The following is a 22,921-nucleotide window of genomic DNA, read 5'->3' on the forward strand; positions in this document are numbered from 1 at the left end:
CCATAAATCTAATCCTTTTTGCTGCAGGACCCCCTTTCTTTCTTTGGGCTAAAGGAATATTGACCATAGCATAGGAACCAAAAATATGGAGATGTGAGAGATCAGGCTTGTGTCCATACAACATGAAATAAGGGGTCTGATTTATCACACTACTCCAAGTACGGTTGATGATATGGTTAGCATATTTGATAGCTTCACCCCAGTATGGAAGACTGAGGTTAGCATCTTCAAGGAGGCAACGCATCATGGTTTGCAAAACCCCATTTCTGCGTTCTGCCACCCCATTTTCAGCTGGAGTATAAGGAGCGGATGTCTGATGTACTATCCCATTCTCACGCATCCAGTCCTGGAAACGCTGAGACATGAATTCAGCACCGCGATCACTCTGGATTCTGGCAATGTTGACCTCGAATTGGGTATAGACAAGACTAGCAAAGTCTTTAAAGATCTGAAAGGTCTCAGATTTTTCTTTCATAGGATATACATATCCATATCTAGAATAATTATCAACGATTGTCAAGAAATATCTTTTACCACCAAGTGTTGGTGCAAAAGGACCAACTATGTCAGTGTGTACCAAATCAAAAATGCGTGTTGACAGGCGTGTAGCGCGTTTTGGAATTGCTGCTGCCTTGGATTTGGCTTTCTTGCAGACAGCACAGTCCAAAAACACCTTACACCCCTTTAGATCCAAACCTCTTGCGAACTCTGGCATCTTCTTCAGAACACGGAAACTGGCATGACCCAATCTTCTGTGCCACTTATGGATACACCTGGAATGCAAAGGTTTACCTGTTAGTGAATTCTCAACATTAGCATTTTTGTTAGGAACCCCAGGCTTGCTGTGAGCAACCTGTGTCTTTTTTGTATTTTTATCATTATTAGGAACCTTTGGAGTAGCAACAGGATCTCTCTCTGGGACGTCTCTCTCTGGGCCTGTGCTTTTTGGAACGTGTATACTTGCCTGCTCTTGCTGCTTAGACTTTGGTTTTAAATAATAAACACCACCAATCAACACGGTTTCAGCAACAATATCTCCGTCTTTGACTATATAACTTGCTTTTTCAAGATGGTGGACCTGAAAATGAGAAAACCTAGACAAATGACTCTGACTAAGCAAATTACTACTGGCAGACGGAACATAGTAAACATTTGGAATGAGAGCATCAAGCTCTTCAATGTAGACAGTTCCTTTTCCCATGACCTGAACAGGATGATTGGAAAAAGAGTAAAGTTCACGAAGTTCAGGTTCAGGCTCGTGCATCTCTGTGTAAAGCTCTTTTCTGTAGGTAACATGTAATGCTGCTCCACTGTCCAAAGTCCAAAGAAGTCGTCTGTCGTACTCTGGTTGAGGCTGTGGATCGTTGGTCACAACCAATGTGACAAGTGGAGCTTGTGAATCACGCCTGGAACCACGACCACGACTTTGTTGTCTGCCTCTACCTCTGCCTCCTCTGGAATCTGTTCCTCTGGGCTGGTATGTGACGGGCGCTGGAACTCGTTGGGGACAATCCCGGGTGGCATGTCCCACACAATTGCAGATGTAGCATCTTGGCATTCTTGGAACGTAGGTCCTTCCACGGAAGGCACGCCTCGCTGAAGCTCTTGATGCAGGTGGTTCCCTTAAATGTGGCGCAGCTTGCATAAGTGCCTCTTCTTCGGCTAAGATCCTGCATACATGATCCACTGTGCGTTGAGCAATAGGCACTTGATTGATCTTGGAAATAGCATCTTTCCACTCATGATTCAAAGAATTGATGATAATGCTGATCATTTGAAAATCATCAATAGGATAGCCTTTTTCACCCAGTTCTTTTCTAATACCTTTCATTTTAGTCAAATGTGCTCCAATATGTTCACCAGGTTTTAATCTGGAACCATGGAACTCAGACAAAAGCAAACATGTAGACTCAATTGATGTAGGCCGATAACATGCCTCTAACTGAGTCCAAATTTGTTGGGCAGTTGCATCTTGTGAAAACGTGAGCTGCAATTCAATGTCCATTGACATCAATAATGTTGTGCATGCTCTATTATCCAAGTCCCATATGTCAGGAGTCCATGGCTGGGCAGGAGGATTAAACACCATCATGTGAGTACCTTCTCTGCGTAACAAAAGTCCAACCTCACTGACCCATGCCCTGTAATTCTGTCCTGACTTCTTTAATTTTGAATCACCAGCCAGTGGTACAATGGAAGGTGTTTGATGAGGAATATACAATTGAGGTACTGGCTGTGCAGGTTGTGCAATCCGACCATAACCTGCAGGGGGCACCAGTGGCATCTGTGCCTGGACATGCGGCAGTTGCATTGAAGCTGCCGGTAGTCTTGGTGCTGGCTGTGACTGTCTTTGAGCTGCTATTCCACCCTGGCCAGCAGGAGGCGCTGGCGCTGGGGCTGGTGCATTAGCATAATCTGCAGATGACACTGGCCTTCGCATATAAGAACCCGGTGGCAATTGCATGTGGGTTAAATATGGCTGTGCTCTGCCAGGTAGAGGGGCTTGCATAGAAGCAATATTAACAGGAGAAGCAACAGTAACAGGAATCCTAGCACCATCAGGGGCTGGAGCCTCAGATAACGGCAGAAATCTTGTATCTCTGAGCAAAGACTCCTCCATAGACAATTGCGAGAGTGAGAGCTCCAATTCATGTCTTAATGCAGCTTCACCAGTAGATGGTGCTATAACATTTGCTTCAGGCATCACTGTGGCTCTGTATGGCCTTTGGGACAGCCCATAATCATGTGACATAGGAGCCTCCGGTTCCCAATCGTCTTGCATGACACTCAATGATGGGCGTGACTTAGGCTTTGGGGAAGAAGGAGGCAATATGGCTTCTCCTTGTGGGTGTGGCAATATGGCCGGTTCATGCTCATAATTCCTCTCATATTGCTGAACCATTGACACATATTTCTTTGCCTGCTGCAAACGCCTTTCAAAAACCCCAATTTGTTCACAGTAGCCTTGCATAGCCCTATCTCGCATAGTTTGCTTGGGGCTTGAAGGAGCAGAAGGAATTTTCTTCGGCTGAACTTTAGGTTTCGCTCCAAGCCTTTGAAATTCATCTTGAGCCCCTGGAGTGTGAACATTTCCAAAAGCAGCTGCCAGGGAGCTTGGAAAAGTAGAAAAAGGAGTGACTGACCTTGCATCGTAGACAGGAGCAGGTGCGTCTTCTCCAAGGCGTGTGGCCGAAGCTATCGGAGTTCTTAAGGTCGAAGGGAGATGCCCAACAGACAAGCTCCTGGCCTCCCGTTTCAGCCGTGGCTTCCTTCCTGACATGTTTCAGCAGTTAATCACCGCTGCCTCACTAGCACTAACTAACTGATAACAGCCGCAGAAACATGCATCTCCAAAAACATAAATCAAACCATCCTCTGCTACCAAAATGTCAAGGTAAAAATCACCTTTGTAGAGGGCGACGGACCGTGCTTCAGAGAATGCATGATATGCTTGCAGGAAGGCAAGAAAAACACGACGCATAATCTTACTAAATACCTTTTACTTACAAAAATATAAAAACTAAATATATATTATACAGAGCTAGCTGGGCTACATCCTAACGTAACAGTCAGTAACAGCAAAGTGAAGAAAACAATACAGATAACAACTCAGAACTTTCTCTAGACATGCGCAGTAAACAGACTGAAACCATAACATAGCTAGTCATATGGGATTCACTATGGTTACCAGATAAGTTATCACAACAGGTGCAGAGAACAGGGGAAATGTACAGTTAGAAATGAACTTTTCTGACGAACAAAAAAAACGTGCAGTGACACAAACCACACAAGAGAGTGCTGTAAAGCACTATGAAGCCGTATATAAGTCCAAGTATTATTGCTATTTGCTTCCCTCCCCCTGTAATTTGCCTTTGCTATTTGCTACATGATAAGGTGTTGGCCATCAGCTTGGTTGTCTTCAAAACAGAGTTGGATCAGTTCATGAGAGCGAATGACTATTAGCAGTGCTTTTTTTGTAATAATAATAATAATAATAAAAGGTGCCGGAACTCACACATGTCATACACACACCTACAAGGTTCCATCCAAAAAAAGGTGCCGGAACTCTGTTCTGAGCGTTCTATGAGAAAAAAAGCCCTGGCTATTAGCAATTGGAAAGTCTGTCACTGAAGGCCACTGGCTGAAAGTTGAGTGGGATTCCTTCTGAAGTTGGTAAGCCACAGTGAGAATAGACTGCTGCACTATATAGGTCAGGGGATTGATCCAGCAGGGCACTGCTTATGTTTCAATGTTTAAATCAATATGTAGACTCTGCAAGTATGAAGCCCTTATTCATATGCTTCTTTCTTTTCCAGCATGTTGACTCTTTTGAAAGAAGTTGGTCAACTAAAAACCAGTCAATTTCCAAACAATTAGGCACAGACATCCAATCTACTGCGCGAAAGGAAATGTGGTATAATCTGTTTGCAGCATTGTTATCTATCAGTTCAGACGTGCTTCAAAAACTGACCTGGTTCTCACATTGTGATAAACCATTATGTGGGTTGCTTAATTCTGATACGGGATGTTGAATGAATCCAGTCTTACTGATCACAGAGTAGGCTTATCAAAAAATCTATGTCCTTTCTACCATGTGAACTCTATCAGAACCTGTCGCTTGTTTTCTATCCTTGAGAAAAGGGATTTTTTTAAAAAAAAAACCTCTTGAGGTGCTTTCGGCTCATCTGTTGCTTGCATCAATAGATGACATTCATTAGCCTTCAAATCAATTCATTTTGCTTTGGATCGAGCTGCTTGTTCACCATTAGTACTTTCTGCTCAGAACTCAAGCTTGTCAAAAATTGGACAGGATGGTTGGAAATGTATTATCCCTGATCTTGTGGCAAGTGGAATTTTATGTTTGTAGTTTCCTGTGCACAAATTCTAAATTCTGACCTGAATCTGGAGCATTATAACATGGCCACCTTATTTGGCAAGAGTTACAACCCACTCATTTTATCAGCATGGAGAAAGAAGCTTGTCTCTTGCATGTATGGATTCATACCCTAAAGTCTTCATAATCCAGAGCAATGATTTAAAAATGCCAGGACATCGGATAAACTTAACATATCGTCCTCAGGTTACAACCGTTCGCTTAGTGGCTGTCCAAAGTTACAGCAGCACTGGAAAAAAAGTGACATATCTGGTTCTCGTAGTTAAGACTGCCTTAGCATCATCCACAGTTGTGTGACCAAAATTTGGGCACTTGGCAACAGGCATTTGTGATGGTTGCCTCATCCCAGGGTCACATGATCACCATTTGCAACCTTCTCAGGGAGCTGTCGATAAGTCAGCAGGGAAAAGTCAGCTTCGCTTAACACCCTCCTGATTCACTTAACTCCAGTTGACGATCGTGACAAAAAAAGGTGGCAAAATTGAGTGCGACTCACTCACAACTGCCATTTTTAGCAATGAAAGTTCTGGCTTCAACCGTGGCACTATTTGTAGCAGTTGGAGGAAGAACCTAGAACATTCTGTATCCTGCTGCAAGATACCCGAACATCAAGTAGGGCTGCACATTTTTAAACTTACTTCTGTTAAGTGCAGGTAAATAAAATTATTAGTACGGGTTTTTTTTTAAAAAAATGCCAATATCAGTGTTTATTCTTGAGTCGCCAGAGGGGCCTCAAAGAAATTCAAGTTGCAATACAAGTGACTCACAAAGCCTGTTTGAGGCTATTGCTAACTTTTGATAACTGCAATAGCTAGAATTTGGAGCTAGGCTGGTGGAGCCTAAAGCCCTGGTGGTTAAAGTGCAATATTACAGGCAAACTCTGCCCAGATTCTCAAGTTTGATCCTAATGAGATCAAACACATTGTGTTATCTTTTTTTTTTGTCTTCTGAGGCAATACTTGGGGTGCTAGAACATGTCTTTCTGACTTCTGTTTTAGACACACCTATTGTAGGTAAAGCTCACAACACTAAAGCTTTAATTATTTGAAGCACAGTTAGAAGAGGAGCCTTGGTGATGCAGTGGTTAGAATGCAGTATTGCAGGCTGACTCTGTTCACTGCCAGCAGTTCGATCCTGACTGGCTCAAGGTTGACTCAGACTTACATCCTTCCAAGGTTGCTAAAATGAAGACCCAGATTGTTGGGGACAATCTGCTGATGTTATAAACTGAGAAGTGCTGTAAAGTGCTATGGGGCAGTATATAAGCTCAAATGCTATCGTTACTATTCAGAACTCTCATCTGCCACAATGAGAAGGTTCAGTATCGGGCAGTAAGGCTGCTCTGGGTTATCACCCTCTCTTCTTTCTTTCCACTTCCAAGCCACAGAAAAAGTTCACAACTCTTTCTTTAAAATACCATTTATTACAACAGAACCTTCCACACTAAAATCCAAGAGATGTGTATTGGTTGGTGTTTCATTTTTTATTAAAACAGCACATTAACTGCTGGGTCGGGTGGGGGGTGGGGGTTATACTCTTTCATACACAATGCATCCTCAAGCGTTATGGCCAAAATCAGGCGGCATTGTTGTCTTCCTCCCATTTTTCTCCTAATCTGGTCAGTCTTGTAGATTGCGTTGCAAACTACTGACAAAATTAAGAAACAAAAATGGGTGGGAATAACTTTCCAGCCTCGCCAAGCTGGTTTTTCTATTGTACGGTCATTTTCCCCCCCCTCTTGCCCTTGAACCCCAATAGAGGATCTGTGCTTCTCTAGGCCAGCATCTCCTTTCACAGGGGTATCCACTTTTCAGGAGAAGAGAAACCACAGCCGTTGGCTGGCAGGATACATGCCTTGCTCAAAGCAAAACATCTAGAGATAAGTGCCTGGGTAGTAGTTAAGTGCAACCAAAATAAAGTGGCCCTCTTGCCAGGGGGAAGGAACTCAGAAAGCAAAACAAAAGTCCTGGGACACGCAGCATCTGCAGCAGCTTGAAATGTTACGGTGCAGAGAACGGTCGATGTGAGGTGCGTTAATACTTTTTTTAAAAAAAACTAAACTTTTTTTTGCAAAGGGGAAAAGAAGAAAAAAAAATAATACAGAATGGCTCCGTCTTTCTTGGAGTAATTGTTTTCCCCAATGAAACAAACACACCCTCCTCCAGCATTTCCGCAAAAAAAAGGTCAGTCCCGCTAGATGAGTAAGCCTCTTGGAAAGAAACAGGACTGCATTTCCATTTCATCCATTGGTGGTGGTCTCTCCATCTGCTGTGCCTCTAGACTAGCCGAGGCAGAGATGGAGACCATAGGGAGCTCTGGATGCGTTGTTGGATATTCTGGCTCCTGAGCTGCTCTCCTTCAGCTTTTTCTCATCAGCCTCTCAGGGATATTCATGCTGATTTTCTCCTCCGAGGGCCTGAGCCAGTGGTATCTCACCACGGCTTTGGAACGCCGGGCACCAGCAGGCTCATTCCTTCTAAGAGCCACCGAAGCGTAGGCAGTGCAACCTTCAAACCACAGCAGAGGAAGAGGAGGAGGAAGAAGAGGAAGATGATGCTGTGGCTGCAGATGAGGAAGGGGAAGAGGCATTCCAGAAGAGCCACCGTCTCTTTGGCTGCCGTTTCTGATGGAGGTAGTCTTCCTTCTCGCGCTCTTTCCTGGCTCTCTGGAAATGATCCTCTTCCTTCAGGTACCAAACTGGGGGCCAACGATGCTTCTCAAAGTAGTCCTGATTTTCTGCAGAGAAAAGTTCAAAGAGAAATGAAGAGCTTTCAGGCCCCATGCTAGAATTCGGATCTTTCTTATTTCTGAAATAACTCATACAAATGTAACTTCTTTTAAACATCCGGTGCAATATAAAAAGGACCTTCCCACGGCAGTTTGCAAAGTAAAATAAAAACAGCAATGTGGTGGCATGTTCCATGCATGTTTTCATGCCCACCCTACATGTTTTTGCAGGCTACAAGCAAGCCCTGTATAATTTGCAAGAGGCAATCGTAGGAAGAAAACTTAAATCGGCATAGCCAGTTTAGTTCTAAGAGCTGCATTTCACTTTTGGAGATGTTAAATTGTTAGAAGCAAAAACTGGGAGCAGTTTGGAGAATCGAGAACGGATGAATCCTGTTCCCTAATTGACAGGAAGCTGAGAAGCAACCCTAACTTCTCTGACTGTCCGTGTTCAGATTATTTGTCTTCCTCTGAGACTGTAAAAGGGATAAACATCAGATGGACCGACAGCATGCAGAGATGACAAGAATGGCCCTCCTCTGCTACAAAAAAACTTGCACAAATGATAGGATCGTCTTTTTTTGATCCACACGACTCCTGAGCCCGAAAGGAAAGCAGTCCCATCATTCGTAAACTCACACCTACCTGCCGACATTGCTTTCATTTCCCGAGGAAACTTGCGACATATATTGTTGTAGTTGGTGCAGATATGGTGGAGGCACCAATCGGCAAGCTGGTAGGCACCATGGAACTGGGGAAGAGAAAAGACAGGCTGCCATGAGTCACAATTTTATTTGCATTTAACCAGAAAAGGCATACAGGTTGTCCTCGACTTACAAACATACATTTCGTGACTGTTTGACGTTACAATGGCATTTAAAAAGTGACTTATGAGCCTTTTTTTTTACACTTAATGACCACTGCGTCATCGTCATGGTCACATGGGCAAAATTCAGACCCTTAGCAACTGGCATGTGTTTAGACTTGTTCTGTAGACCTTTTGAGTCAACTCTTCCTTTGAAAAGGAAGAGAGAGTCAGTTCAGTTTAGTGCAGGGGTAGACAAGCATGGCAACTTTTATGACCTGTGAGCCATATTGGCTTAGGAATTCTGGGAGATGAAGTCCACAGATCATAAAAGTGCCACAGTTGCCCACCCCAGAAGGCTAGAAAGCAAAACACTGGGAGTTCTAGTCCTGCCTTATTCCTGAAAACTAGCTGGGTGACTTTGGGCCAGTCACCCTCTCTCAGCCCAATTCATCTCTCAGGGTTGTTGCTGTTGGGAAAATAGGAGGAAGGTGGTGTGTTGCATGTGTTGGATATGCTCGCCGCCTTGAACTATTTTTAAAAATAATAAAGGCGGGATATAAATACATTAAAAGGAGGATCTCATCCAGGTCAACGCAGAAGCATCGAGCTTCACAGAACATATCATCAGACAAGCATCAGATTATGGCCTAATAATATTCCAAAACAAGGACATCAAAATAATGCCAAAACAACTAGACACAAAGACTGTTTTCCCCCAATGTCATCACTCTGCTGAACACCTAATTCCCACAGCAATGTCTTATGCCTAAAGATATTCACCCATGTAGTAGGGCTATATGGCGATTATCCTTTTAATCTTCCTCTCTTCTTCTCATCTCTCCTACTACCTTCTCCTATTGGGATCTTATTATCACTTGTTGTTTGTATCCTATGATTTATTATTGTTATGATTTATGATGTTATGACTTGTTTGTATGAACATTGAGAGCTTATGCATCAGAGACAAATTCCTTTTGTGTTCAATCACATTGGCCAATAAAGAATATTCCTACATTCCTATTCCTATATATCAATATTCCAAAACAAGGAGAATTTTGGATTGATTCTAAGTAAGTTGTTTGTACCTGAGCCAGCTCCAGGAACACAAGGACATCACCGTCTATATCCACTAGCATCTGTGTTGCTTCCATCAAACCAGACACAGTGAACTGTTCTGCAAAAGAATAAAAATATCAAACACGATCAGTTGGTTCATTACCTGGCTCCCAAAGAAAAGATTTAGATTTCTGTCTTGCCAATAAGAAACCAATTGAATTATCGGTGGGCTAAAATTAATAAACCGGGAATTGGTATCATCTATTGCATTTTTAAAAACAGTCCCATTCCCTGAAAGCTGAGATCAATAAAAAGGCAAATATAAGCTTTACACACATAGAGCGTGTCCAAAATGGACAATCAAAAACAAAATACCATGCTTATTTCCTATATTTGGCATTTGTTTATTTCCCATGTTTGGCATTTGACATGATCCATCGTTTATAAATGGGGAAGGAAAAAAGTGCAACCGATTACCTGTGAGTGCAACCAGGTGTGGCAGACACAAGCGGTTGGCCAAGATGATGAGTTTCATGTAGTCAAGGTCTGGAGAAGAATAAAACTGGCCAGTATACAGGTACTCAAGCACTGCTCGCATGCAACTCTTACTGGTGTACGGTAGCCCTACCTGCAATGATGAAGATACCCAGGGGTTAAATTTGTACCATTTTCAGATGCAAAATAAAATAAAATCTCCACATTTTCTTCAGCCATACTGAGCCCATTTTATACCCTTCTCCAGCTGGTGCGCTCTTTCAAAGCAGCATTCCAAACACTCGGTGCCATTTTGCACAGAAAACACCGGAGCTAACGTTTGTTGAAACGAGTGAACATGGCTGTGTACAAAAGTTCACTCAGGGACACACACAGAGATGTAACTACATGAAATTACATTAAACAACAACCAAAAAAAGAGACAGAATCAGGTGGGTAGAAACCAGGAGACTGTGAGTTCAAGTCTCACATTAGGCATGAAATTCAGCTGAGTGACTTTGGACCAACAACAAAGAGACTGTGAGTTCTAGACCTGCCTTAGGCATGCGAGCCAGCTGGGTGACTTTGAGCCAATCACCAGGTGACTGTGAGTTCTAGTCCTGCTTTTGCCATGAAAGCTGGCTGGCTGACTTTGGGCCAGTGATTCTTAGCCCAACTCACCTCACAGAGTAGTAATGGTTGTGGGAGAAAAAAAGGTGGTGGAGGAGGAGGAGATTATGTACTGTATGTTTGCCATCTTGAGTTATTTATGAAGTAATAAAGGTGAGATAATAGATAAATGATAGATAGATGATAGACAGACAGACAGACACGTAGGTAGGTAGATAAATAAATAAATTTCTCAGCCCATGCTCAAGGTTGCCTCACCTCCTGAGTTGAGCTCTCGACGAAAGGACCCCCAAACATGGCGGCCATCCAGTCGCAACTGGAGATCAGCAAGGGTTTGTGAGCACTGACAGCACCATCATCCAGTATAAAAGTGACATCTGCGAAAGAGGAGAACATGCTAAGCACATTTGTTAAGTAACAGTTACGCATCCCTGTCACATTGGAAACTGAGGTACCAATTATGCCTATGTCAAAAAAAAACAACCCTTACCAAGCCTGGCTTAATGATATGGCAGAGTTAAGATTTGTCCCTCCAAATACGACTAGTCGAAATTTCTGCAGGCTGCAATTTGCCAGCCTTGGAAGTTTAGGCTGAGTAAACCAACCAAGCCATTAAGACAAACACACTGTGGTGATAGCGTTATGCTACAATTTAAACTAGATTTGTGCTCCCTCTATCAACTCTTATGATTTAGAATGTCATGCAGCCCAGTCAGACTGTGGTACACCCACTTCATTATTTTACACCAAGACAGGCAACCTGACACTCAAGCCAAAACTAAGTCTTTGACTTATGACCACGGTTGAGCAACATTTCCACCGCTAAGCAAAACAAGTGTTGAGTGAGTTTTGCTTCATTTTACAACCATGGAAATCATAAGGATCAATGGCTATTAGCCTTGATGGCTATGTAGTTTTCTTTCAAAGTCATCTGCTGGGGAACCAATGAGCTTCCTTGTCCAGTTGGGTGGCCACTGTGAGAACAGGCTGTGGAACCAGAAGATCCAGGGATTCTTTTCAACAGGACACCGCTAATGTCTTACATTCTTACCCTAAAGCAGGGGGTCTTCAAACTTGGCACATTAAGACTTCTGGATTTCAACTCCTGGAATTCCTCAGCCAGCCAGGGCTGGCTGGGGAATTCTGGAAGTTGAAGTCCACAAGACTTAAAGTTTTGAAAACCCCTGCCTTAAAGTATCCCCAAAGTGCTTTTATTTTAAAGACAATCGATCTTTCTGAGACTTAAAGACAACTTTTTCCCCCTTTTGCTTCTCGTTCAAGAAGCTTCTTCAGATCTAACCAACTGGTTACCATCTACCGCAGAAGTGCCCAACCTTTTGGGCACCAGGGACTGGTTAAGTGGAGAGGTTTTTCCATGGACTGGTGTGTGTGTGTATGTGTGTGTGTGGTTTTGTGTGCTGCCTGCATCCTGCAGATGGGGCTTTGCTTGTTTGTGCAGACTGGTTGCTGGCATGCCACAGCCTGGTACCGGTCCACCGATCTACCAACTAGCTAGTTAGAACTGAAGAAGCTTCTTGAATGAGAAATAAAACATCTTAAAGGAAAAAAAAGTCCAGTTGCCTTTAAAATAAAAGCACCTTTGGGACACCATGACCTGGATGAATGGGAAGCTCCACAGATGTTTACCCCAAAATAGTATTTGTCAACCTTGCCAATTTTAAGCTACGTAAGGCTTCAACTTGCTGGCTGAGGAATTCTGGGGATTGAAATCCACATATCTCAAAATTGCAAAGCTGAGAAACCCTAACCCTAATGGCATAACCCAAAGGCTATTGCTAATCGGTTTTATGTTTGTTCCACCCACAACAGAACAGGAACAACAATCAGGACGATCATATTTGGCAACAGCTGGATACACAGAATAAAAATAGCAGGACACTGCATGCTGCCAAATAATTTTATGAACTCCAGGTGCCCCTTTAATACTGCTGTTAAACCAGCACCTGCAGAGATGCCTGGGGCAGGGAAGCAGCTGGTCCTCTGGTGTGACAGCAGTGTACTGTATTCCTTCTGAGGCGGTAGAAGGGCCACTGCATACACATGTACCGATTGAGGTGGTAAACCTTATCCAAACTCTCCTGCTTGAAGACTGGGTAAGATTTCAACCTCACATTGGAGCCAGTGCTTCTGTGTCTATGTGAACCAGATGTAAAAGAATGGAATGGCAGAACTGGGGGTGGGTGGGGTGAAAAGGGGGAATCAGCCTAGAATTTCTACCTATTCACAAGAGAATGAAGTCCAACTCCTTTTGAGTGCCATTGACCCTTATCTAACTCTAAGCAGGTGCCAAACCTTAGTTGAGAAGATTCCAGAGCCTGGGCTTTTAGCAATAAACCAGTTTAACTGAACCTTCATGTATGGACCTGGTCTTTTGTGCTTGACACCAGAAATGCAAAGCGGAAGACTTTACAGTAATTGTTTCCCTAGCAAGTAAGATGCTTTAAATGCGGGATACGTTTTCACAAAAGAACATGCAGAATGTTGGCACACAGAAAAGGCAGATTTGGCAGTTGTGGTTCCCCACAAGCAGCCAAGTTCATTTTTTGTGGGGAGAGCACCAATCACCAATGCATGCACGTACACGAGACAACAGAATCCAAAATTTCTGTTAACTGATTTGACCTCACTTGAACTGTTATCTCAATAGACAGTTGTAAGACACCTTCTGTACAACATTCATGCCCAGAATAAGTCTGGAGTCCCCTGACATCAATGATCAGTAGATAGTGGGATCTGATCTGAGTCAGTCACCGGGACCAAAGGTTTATTCTTTCAAGCTTTTGGGCTCATGCTGGCGCCCATCCTCAGGAAACTTAGATGCCTAGGGAGTGGCAGCACAAGGAAACAACTAATGACTTAAGTAGGGAGTTGATGGCCAGCTATTAACAACTAAAAGCCACACACAAGCAGACACCTTATAAATACAATGTAAAGAACAGCCCAGTGCACACATCCTGGAGGGAGAGGGAGAGGGAGGGGAGAGAGAGAGAGAGAGAGAGAGAGAGAGAGAGAGAGAGAGAGAGAGAGAGAGAGAGAGAGAGAGAGAGAGAGAGAGAGAGAGAGAGAGAGAGAGAGAGAGAGAGAGAGAGATTCCCTGAGGATATTCCCCAGTACAAGCCTGAAAGCTTGGAAGAATAAACTTTTGGACCTGGTGACTCAAATTGGATCTTCCAACATTATCCTGGGACACATATATTTGCCTTCATTTGTCAGTAGGTTGTCCCGCTGGGAGCTCAAAACTATGTCTCAGTACAATTAGGCTCCTGGTTTTAGAGCACCGCTTTTGAACCTACCAGAGAAAGTCCCCTTGGCCAGACATTCTTTCACCCGATTGGTTCTCCTGACGTGGAAGGCTTTGGTGATCTCCTGGTTCATGAATGCCTCGTTATTGAGGATGTTAGCCACCATCATCCTGAGGTCGAAGACTTCAAGCAGTTCAGCAATGTGAGCAATATGCATGAGATCTCTCTCGTTCTCATCCAGCTCCCCGGTGTAAAGGTATTTTAGCACGGCCCTGAATGGTCCCAGCTGGATGGAGGGATCCATCTTCACTACCACCATTAGCCGGGGCTTGTAGGTCATGGGGTCATCTGCCATCTCCTCCTGGATGCTGACAAAGGCACGGCTCCAAGAGGAGAGGATCCTCCCCCTCTTTAGCCCTCGTTCCCCGTAGTTCTTGCCCCGCAAAATCCCATCACTGGTGGAGGCTCTAAGGCACGGTTTTTGCTGGCTGGAACCAGCTTCTTCTATACTCTCACAGATGTCAAAGCTAGCAGCCCTCAGGAGGAATTCCCGCCCGTGATGGTGCCGTTCCTGAGGAGCTGCTCGCTCCACAACACCCATCCTGATGCCACTTCCTGCCATCTCCTCTTGGTCCTCCTCATTCAGATCCATCAGGAACAAGTCATAGAACTTAGAGGAGGCAGTAGAGAGGTAGATCTTGTGCGCGTAGATTTTGATTCTCTCTTGCAGCACCAGGATAACATCTGCACACAAAGGGTCCTCCAGCAAGTGGGCTGGACGCTCTTCATTGTTGGAAGGAGGGTCGGGCACAACAATGATGGGGGGCGGAGGCTTGGGAGGCAAAAAAGGGGCCTGGAGCAAAGGTCTCTGAACGTTACGGAGGTGGGACTTCCAGAACTGGAGATGCCGGCGGGAGATAAGGGCAGCTCGGATGGCATTGTCGAAGACATCCTTGATGCCAAATTGGGCTACCACACTGGTCTCGTAGTAAGGGATGCCCAGCTCTTTGGCCACCTCTCGTCCTTTCTCTGGAGGCAGAATTTCATTTGGTTTGATTGGCCTGGAATAAAGAAAATAGCAACAGGTCTGATGTTAGCTGAGCAACCAAAACTCAAAATTACAGGGTGTGTGTGGAAAAGGGGTGGTTATCTAATTGGAAAAACAACCATTCATCCCAAAAAAATATACCACTATTGGGGTGTGCAGGCTAAAAATACAGTTCAGACTACTATTAGGTAGTCAGTAACACTAAGAATGAGATTTTCTACAGAAAGTCTAAAGTAGGGGTCCTCAACCATGGCAACTTTAAGACTTGTGTACTTCAACTCCCAGAATTCCTCAGCCAGCTTCGCTGAGAATTACATTCTACCTTGAAAGAATTACATTCTACCTTGAAAACCTTGACCCTTCAGCTTTTTCTCACTTTCTCCTCCAACCCCAGCATTCTGGTCATGTAACCACGGACGGGACGTTGCCAAGGGCCATAAGGGTGAGTCTGTCACCAAGAGTCCAAAACGTGATCACATGACCATGGGGAGGGAGCGCAACTGTCATAACTTCAGAAATAGAACATAAGCAAGTAGCTTTGTCATAATTTCAACCCGTGGACTTCCTGTTCAGTTTCTCCCACCAAGGAAACTAGACGAAATTATCTTACCTGGCTAAAGGTCGCCTGGCTCTATTCACTGCTTCTAGGTCAGCATAGCGAAGGTCAAGCTGGCAGCCCACCAAGATGACCGGTGCTCTGGGACAGAAATGCTTAATCTCGGGGTACCACATGGTCTTCACATGGTGGAGGGAGTTTGGATTAGCAATGGAAAAACATAACACTACGACATCGGACCTGTGGGAAGAAAGAGAGCAAGAATCAGTGATCAAGGACTTAGGTGTGTAAGAATTTGCCTTGAATAAGTTTTGATTTTATTATTTTTTGTCTTTCAAGGTCTCGTCATTCTCCTGGCAAAATCCATTTTACCAAATCTTTTTCCTTGACCTCAAACTTATTTTGTAATCTTACAAGTGTAGTTTGTCTTTTCCATGTCCAGAGTTCCCTGTAAAAAATTTTTCACCCAGGTTAAGTCATATTTTCTAGTATTATTAAATTCCACCTTGAAATCTCTCTCCTCTGTCTTATAATCAGTTGTCTGTTTTCTCTGCTCACTCTTTCTTTTTCTGAGAATTTTTATGTTGTAAAGTTAAATTGGACATGTGTTCATTTATGTTTTTAAGGTTATGTTTAATTTCCTCGTGGTTTATGATTACTGCTGTTTGGTTTAGTTACAACATAGCATAGATCTCCTTCTGGAAAGTATTTGCTTTTTCTTGGTATATTCTTTCTGCAGATGTCTGGTTTTCCATGGTTATTATTTGCAGAAACATGAGAAAAATGTTTATATTTAATTGTCATCTATTTAAATAAAAACTGTATTAATTTAAGGTTGGCTAAAGAGAATATTATTGGAAGAAGAGGAAATCAAGTCATTATATGTACTATAGAATTATAGAAATTAATTGTTACTATTTTTTCAAAACTAACCCAGACAACACGATGTTTACCAAATATTAAGGTGCATGTTAAAAATCAATAAAGCATTTTTTTAAAAAAAGAATTTGCCTTGAATGATGGCCTATGAACCCCCTCCTCACAATACATGTAGTAAGGGGTGCACATTTGACCAGCGTCCTGGAACCAACCCAGAATGCTTTCCATAGATGGTCTCCTTATTTTCTCTGTCTTAACGATACTATTAGAATTAGTATAATAACCAGCAAAATGCCCTTTGAAATCTCAAGAGATGTATTTAGAGAGAGGATCAGTGGGCAGAGTAAGACCATTTTCTCCACCTGTATCTTCCAGACAGGTGGACCTCATTTTCCAGAATTCCTAGATATTGGCCATCGCTATTTCTTGCAACTCTGGAATTTCACAGTGAACTTCTCTGCGGCATGAAGAAGTCTGTCTTAAGAGTTCTACAGAGGTTCTATGCCTGTTTTCAGGGCCTACCTTCCATAAGCGAAACGCCTGTCTTTGTGATGGTCCCCAAAGGTATCCCAAAGCCGTAAGGAAACACTAACATCATCTACAACATCACGGGAACGTTCCAGTACCTGGGAAAAAGAAAAGAAAAGATTATCTTCAGACCAAAGGGATGATTAGTGAGGCAGTGGAGTGTGGTGCTGAAGGTCCTAGACTAGGAATGTGGAGACCCAAATTCTAATCCCCTTTGAGTCCCAGAAACACTCATTCAATCCAAGAGTCAAACTGGTGCAGTGATGGAGGTGATGGCTGAGAATAGGAAGAGTAAGGTTCAAGTCTCTCTGGATGACTTTGAGGATGATGGATTGGACAGACCCAGGTTCTACTCCCCCTTGCCCATACAAGCTCTTTGGGGCTCTTTAGGTCTCTGTTTCAGCCCAACTTTGCCAGATTGTGGTTGTGGGGGAAAAGAATAGGGACCCCTGTGTATGCCACCTTGAGCATCCTTACAAAAGATATATGTAACAAATAATTTCCTCTCAGTTTTTCAGCCTACGAATCAGCAAAATAAATTAAGAAACATCTCCATTTTTTTTCCTCCTGGAAATTTTGATCCAAGACCAAAACTAATTGGATGCTTGAGATCCAGAAATATTTGATTAAGGAAAAATAAATGCAAGCGTTTTCACCAGAACCAAATCAGAACAACTCTGGAAAAATCATTAAAGCACATCAGTATTTATTACTAGATGATGATGCATAGTTGTAGTTTTAGACCATGAACAGACCCTCTTTAAAGCTTGAGATGATGGAGAATAAAGGAGACCTTTTACAAAAGTTTTTTTGTTTTGATGAGGAACATCCCAAAACTGCAGTATGGAGAATAAAGACACCCTAGTAGTAGAGAGTGGTCCAGATTTGTTGAATAGTGTAGAAAAGGTTCTCTTTTTTCCCCAAGGGTGCAGTTTATTTTCCAAAACTCTATGCACCACTCTTTTATTGTTTTACACACACACACAATAGTGCCTTCATTTTTTTTAAAGAGTTTGTCATGACAATGAAGTTTAATGTAGAGTTTCAGGGAGTTGTATAAGCCAAAGGCAACTTAAAAAACAGGTGACCCACAGCACTTTTAAGAGTCCCAAAGGAAGTGTTTGGGGTTTTTTACCCTATCACTTCTCCCCTTAATATATCCATCAATGAAAATGCCACTCTTAATATACCCATCAATGAAAATGCCACTCACCTCCTGGCAAACGCGGTACTGATCAATAGCCCAGACGGTGGGCACATGAGTAGCGAGGAGCTGATACTGAGTCAGTGTGGCATTACATGCGCGGGCACAAATAAGCCGAGTCTTGCCCACTGCGTTGTCCCCAACCACAACACACTTGATGGTTTCTACGTTTGGCCTTTCATAATCCATGTCAGAATCCATTAATTGGGACCTATATCAAGAGAGATGGAAAAGACCAGAGAAAAAGCGCATCAGACAGGTATTTTTTCCCCCGTGGGTGCTCCAGAACATCTTCCACAAGCAGGCCACACCACAATGGAAGCAATCAATAATAGCAATCCTACTTCAATGGGATCTGCTGCCGGGGCTATGCGGTGACTCTCAGATTTGGCCTTTGCAAATGACCACACACATAAACACAGGCATGTGTAGGCCACCCAAGTTGCAGACGACTTGGCTGGTTGTTCTCCTCCAGACTGAGATAATCTTCACCAGATCTCAGAAAAGAACATAGAAGAGCCTTGCAGGGGCTTGGGAATGTGGCCTGTGCCTCACCCCTACCCAGCATGCATTCCAGCCATTGTCCCTTTAAAAATTAATAAGTGTTTCAGAGCATGTCTCATTGCAGCTTCTGATAAGATACATATATCCTGGCAATTTGGTTCCAATCTCCTCCCTTCTTTTTGTTTTCTACACTGCTCACGTAAGACTCTCGTCCCAATCTCACCTCCACCAAACCTGTCCTCCATCCAATATTGGGCAAGAAAACGACCTGAGCGCTCACAGCCTGAACAATTGCTCTGCCCACATCCCCCCAATCCACCCCACCCTTTCTCCCTCTCTTCTCACATACACACATCCAAATGCATTGTACCAGCAGCCTCTGGGACTTAATAATTAAAGAAGAGGCCTAATGCAGGCTTCAGGCTGCTTATTTAGCAAAACGGAACCACTGATACTTTGGGATAATGGAATTTACAGCATTTGCTGCTGACTCAGAATAAATCAAAGGCCTGGCTCCCTATTTGTTGTTGTTGTTGTTTTAAAAAACAACAACCAAAAAAACAACTTGTTTTCCTAGATAGAAAAGTTTATCATAAGCATGTCACCACAGACCTCTGAATGGGAAAACTCATGCACAGTTAAGAAAGAGGCTGCTGGAGGAAAGGGTGGTGGATTCAGAGTGCTTGAACATTTGCCCCCAAGTGAAATTGACAGAAGTTTGTGTCCTCTTATCTTCTATACTGGGATTTGGATCAGGTGATACAAGCAACTCAGCTGCCTGTTATCTAATCTAATCGCAGGCGTTTGGGAAGGAAGCTAACTTAACTCAAAGTCTTCAGGCAAAGATTGCTGCCAAGTTTCCCACTTCTCCGTACTTCTCTGTTCCATGTGAGCTTTTACATCATTCAAGGTGACAAATAGAATAGAGTACAGAATAATGAAGTTGGAAGGGATATTAGAGGTCTTCTAGTCCAACACCCTGCTCAACCAGGAAACCCTATTTCTGGACAATTGACTGTCCAATCTCTTCTTAAAAACCTTCCGTAATGGGGTACCTACAACTCCTGAAGATGAACTGTTCCACTGATTGTCCTCAGTTGATAAACTTCCATCTGTTGCTTCTTGTCCTGCTCTCAGGTACTTTGGAGAATAAGTCAACACCCACTACTCTATGACAGCCCCTCAAATATTGGAAGACTACTATCACGTCACCCCAGCCCTTCTCTTCAACTTGGCCCTTTTGTGACTTGTGGACTTCAACTCCCAGAATTCCTCAGCACATGTGCCTGGCTGAGGAATTCTGGGAGTTGAAGTCCACAAGTCACAAAAGGGCCACGTTTGAAGACCCCCCTGGTCTAGACGTACCTAGTTCCCACAACCATTGATGTTATGCTTTAGCCTCCAGACCCCTTATCATCTGTGTTGCTCTTCTATAATCTTCTATAATCCTTATCACAACCATTTCAGCAAGCGCTAAAGATCTTACGGCTGCCTGCACATAACATGCTAAGCTTGCTTCATTTTACATTTAGCAAAGGGCTTGCTGGTTGAACTAAATAGGTTTATGAACTCAACAGATTTACAGTTCAATTTTTTGTTTGGGGGGTGGGTGGGTAATCATAAATGAAAAAAGGTCAATTCAATAACCCAGTTAAGCATGTTATGCAAACCCACTCAGGTCACACTCCTTACCAGCACGGGAATTAAACTATGCTCAATCAGCGCTATTCATGGAAGTTGCATAATATAGAATATTCGTGTGAACAAAGCAATATAGGTTGAGACCTGAGAAATCTTTATAGTAAAAGGACAAATTTGGTGAAAGACATTCAAATAAATATGCAATGATGGATGGAGATAACAAAGAAGCCCACTTTGATGGTGGTACAAAATAACTTCCTTATTGTTAGAAAATGTATCCAGTGGATTAAAGAAAAGCAAAAGAAAAGAATTACACAGGGAAAAAAAATCTTCATTTCCTCAGTGCATGGGTTTTTAAAAGCTGAGTGTGATTCATTCATCCTAAAATAGGTCTAAAAGTGTCAGGTATCCACTGATTTTACAAAAATGGGTTTTGTGATAAAAATAAGACCACAACAATTTGAGGCAAAAACAGTGTATTATTAGCCTTCTTCTTCGTTGTTCCCAAAACATGACATGGACAGCCAAAAGAGACTTTGATAAGAATAACAGTTTCTTTAAAAAAATTAAGAGACTTTGAGACTACAATTCTATTTATGTTTTCTTAAGAATAGGAATAGCACTTAGACTTATATACCGCTTCACAGTGCTTTACAACCCTCTCTAAGTGGTTTAGAGTCAGCATATTGCCCTCAATCATATATAGCATACATCTCATCTTAACAGGTAACATTGCCCCAAAGCAATTTAAACGTATTTCTATAGGATTTCATTGATTTACACAAACCAACTTCCCCAGGAAGGAGTGGGAGGATGAGGGAGTAGGTGTAATTCTAATACTCAGCATAAAGTACAATATAATCTATAGAAGAAGGACTATTAAAAACCAAGTTTAAATTCCTACTGAGCCACAAAAGATTGCAAGGTAATTTTAGGCTACTATGCATGATTCATCTAATACATACTACTTAAAATACAGTTTATGTGACCACAATGTACTAAATAAACCACAGGTGTATAAAGCAAAATATATAACCCCACCATGGATCCAGGTTGTGTGAACCCGGACAATTCAACCTACTCTACCTCTCAGATTTATTCCAAAGATAAAATAGGGGAAAGTAGAACAGTATGCCTATAATCCTGAGTAAATATACAGTAGACAACAGAGGGACCATTAAGAACCATTTGCTGCATTAAGCATTCATTCAGGGGCAATACTAACCATCAGGCTAGGAATCTGGGATGGTGGGTTATAGTCCCAGCTTAGGTACAAACCCAGCTGGATAACCTTGGGCCAGTTACTGTCTCTCAGCCCTGAGAAAGAAGCAATGGAAAGCCCTTACTCAAACTTTGCCAAGGAAACTGCAGGGACTTGTGCAGGTAGGCACCAGGAATCAAGACAGATTCAAAGGCGCAAAAGAGGAGAGACGGAACCCACAAATAATTCATATCTAGGGGACGAATAAAACGTGAAATCTTTGTACAGCAGGTTATCATGATTTCATAGTGGCATGGTGGGTGCCTGTACCTGTCCGAATCCCTTGGTAGACTTTTGTTCCAAAGTTTCCTTTTTTTTAGCACTGAGGCTAAAAGAAAGCTCCTTTTGGCCAAAGTAAGAGACAGAACCGAGTCTGTTCTTCCTCTGTGAAAATTATTACAATTATTGTTGTGAGGAGTCAAGAAGAGCTCATTCCAAAGGTGCAAAATGCAGAGACATAGGGGATGGAAACAAGGGGTGGTGGAGTGGTCAAGCTATTTTCCAAAGCGCCAGAAGGCAGGACAAGAGGCACTGGATGGAAAGTAATCAAGAAGAGAAGCAACCTGGAACTAAGGAGGAATTTCCTGACAGTGAGAACAATTAACCAGTGGAACTCCTTGCCTCCAGAAGTTATGAGTGCTCCAATCTCTGGAGGCTTTTCAGCAGAAACTGGACAGCCATTTGAATGAAATGGTATAGGGCAGGGGTAGGCATGCTGACTCAGGAATTCTGGGAGTTGAAGTCCATGAGTCATAAAAGAGCTGAGGTTGCCTACCCCTGGTATAGGGTCTCCTGCTTTGACAGGGGATTGGACTAGAAGACCTCCAAAATTCCTTCCAACTCTGTTATTCTATTCTATTTATGTTGTTGGAAAGAAAAGGTAAGGAAGAAGCTTGCCAGGTGGAATTCTGGCAGCAGCATCAACAGGGCTGGCTCAGAAGACTGTCTCGGTCAGTGCCATGCGCTATTTAACAAGGGACAATCAGCTCTACGGACAGACAAAAGCTACCAGCTCTGGACCATCACCTCCTTGCAACCTCAGCTCATCACATATTCTTTTTTTGCACATATATACAAAACCTCTTGGGATTACAGAGAGGACAGATAATCAGGGCCAACCTTCTTCTCTTCCCTTTCAACCCTTTTGAGTGTCTATTTTAGTAGCTCTTTTGTCCCAATTCATTATCTACTTTGTTCTCCAGGATCTGTTCATCAAGCTCTGTAATCATGACACCCAGATGCTCCAGTCCCCCACCGGGCTTGCCTTAACCTTAACCCTTCTCCTTTTCAGACTGAGTTTGTGGCTTGCTGCTCTTGTTTGCTCCTTCGCTGTAATTCCAGCATCTGTCCCTGCTCGTCACTCCTTGCTCCCTCCGTGACGTCCTCAGCGCTCTCTGCTTACTAGAATTCCAGCCCTCCAATCTGCCTGGCTATCTCTAGCTCTTAAA

At 43.0% G+C, this 22,921-nt stretch overlaps 1 protein-coding gene across 3 annotated transcripts in view; it reads right to left on the bottom strand.

Moving 5' to 3' along the window:
- Positions 1-6,318: 6,318 nt before the first annotated feature.
- Positions 6,319-22,921, bottom strand: part of RHOBTB2 (Rho related BTB domain containing 2) — a 36,404-nt gene continuing 19,801 nt past the window's right edge. For 2 of the 3 annotated variants that reach the window (XM_081333876.1, XM_081333877.1), the window contains 9 exons: positions 18,077-18,278; positions 16,858-16,961; positions 15,511-15,696; positions 13,904-14,913; positions 10,848-10,966; positions 9,963-10,113; positions 9,515-9,603; positions 8,267-8,372; positions 6,319-7,630 (listed from right to left, as the gene is read on the bottom strand). In XM_081333876.1, the coding sequence (XP_081190002.1) occupies positions 7,404-7,630; positions 8,267-8,372; positions 9,515-9,603; positions 9,963-10,113; positions 10,848-10,966; positions 13,904-14,913; positions 15,511-15,696; positions 16,858-16,961; positions 18,077-18,278 (2,194 nt within the window). In that variant the 3' untranslated portion in view covers positions 6,319-7,403. The remainder of the gene's footprint in view (positions 7,631-8,266; positions 8,373-9,514; positions 9,604-9,962; positions 10,114-10,847; positions 10,967-13,903; positions 14,914-15,510; positions 15,697-16,857; positions 16,962-18,076; positions 18,279-22,921) is intronic. The other variant, XM_081333878.1, reaches the window with a different exon arrangement.

The sequence above is a fragment of the Vipera berus genome (genome assembly GCF_964194415.1).
Source record: "Vipera berus genome assembly, chromosome: 8".
Classification (NCBI taxonomy): Eukaryota; Metazoa; Chordata; class Lepidosauria; order Squamata; family Viperidae; genus Vipera; species Vipera berus.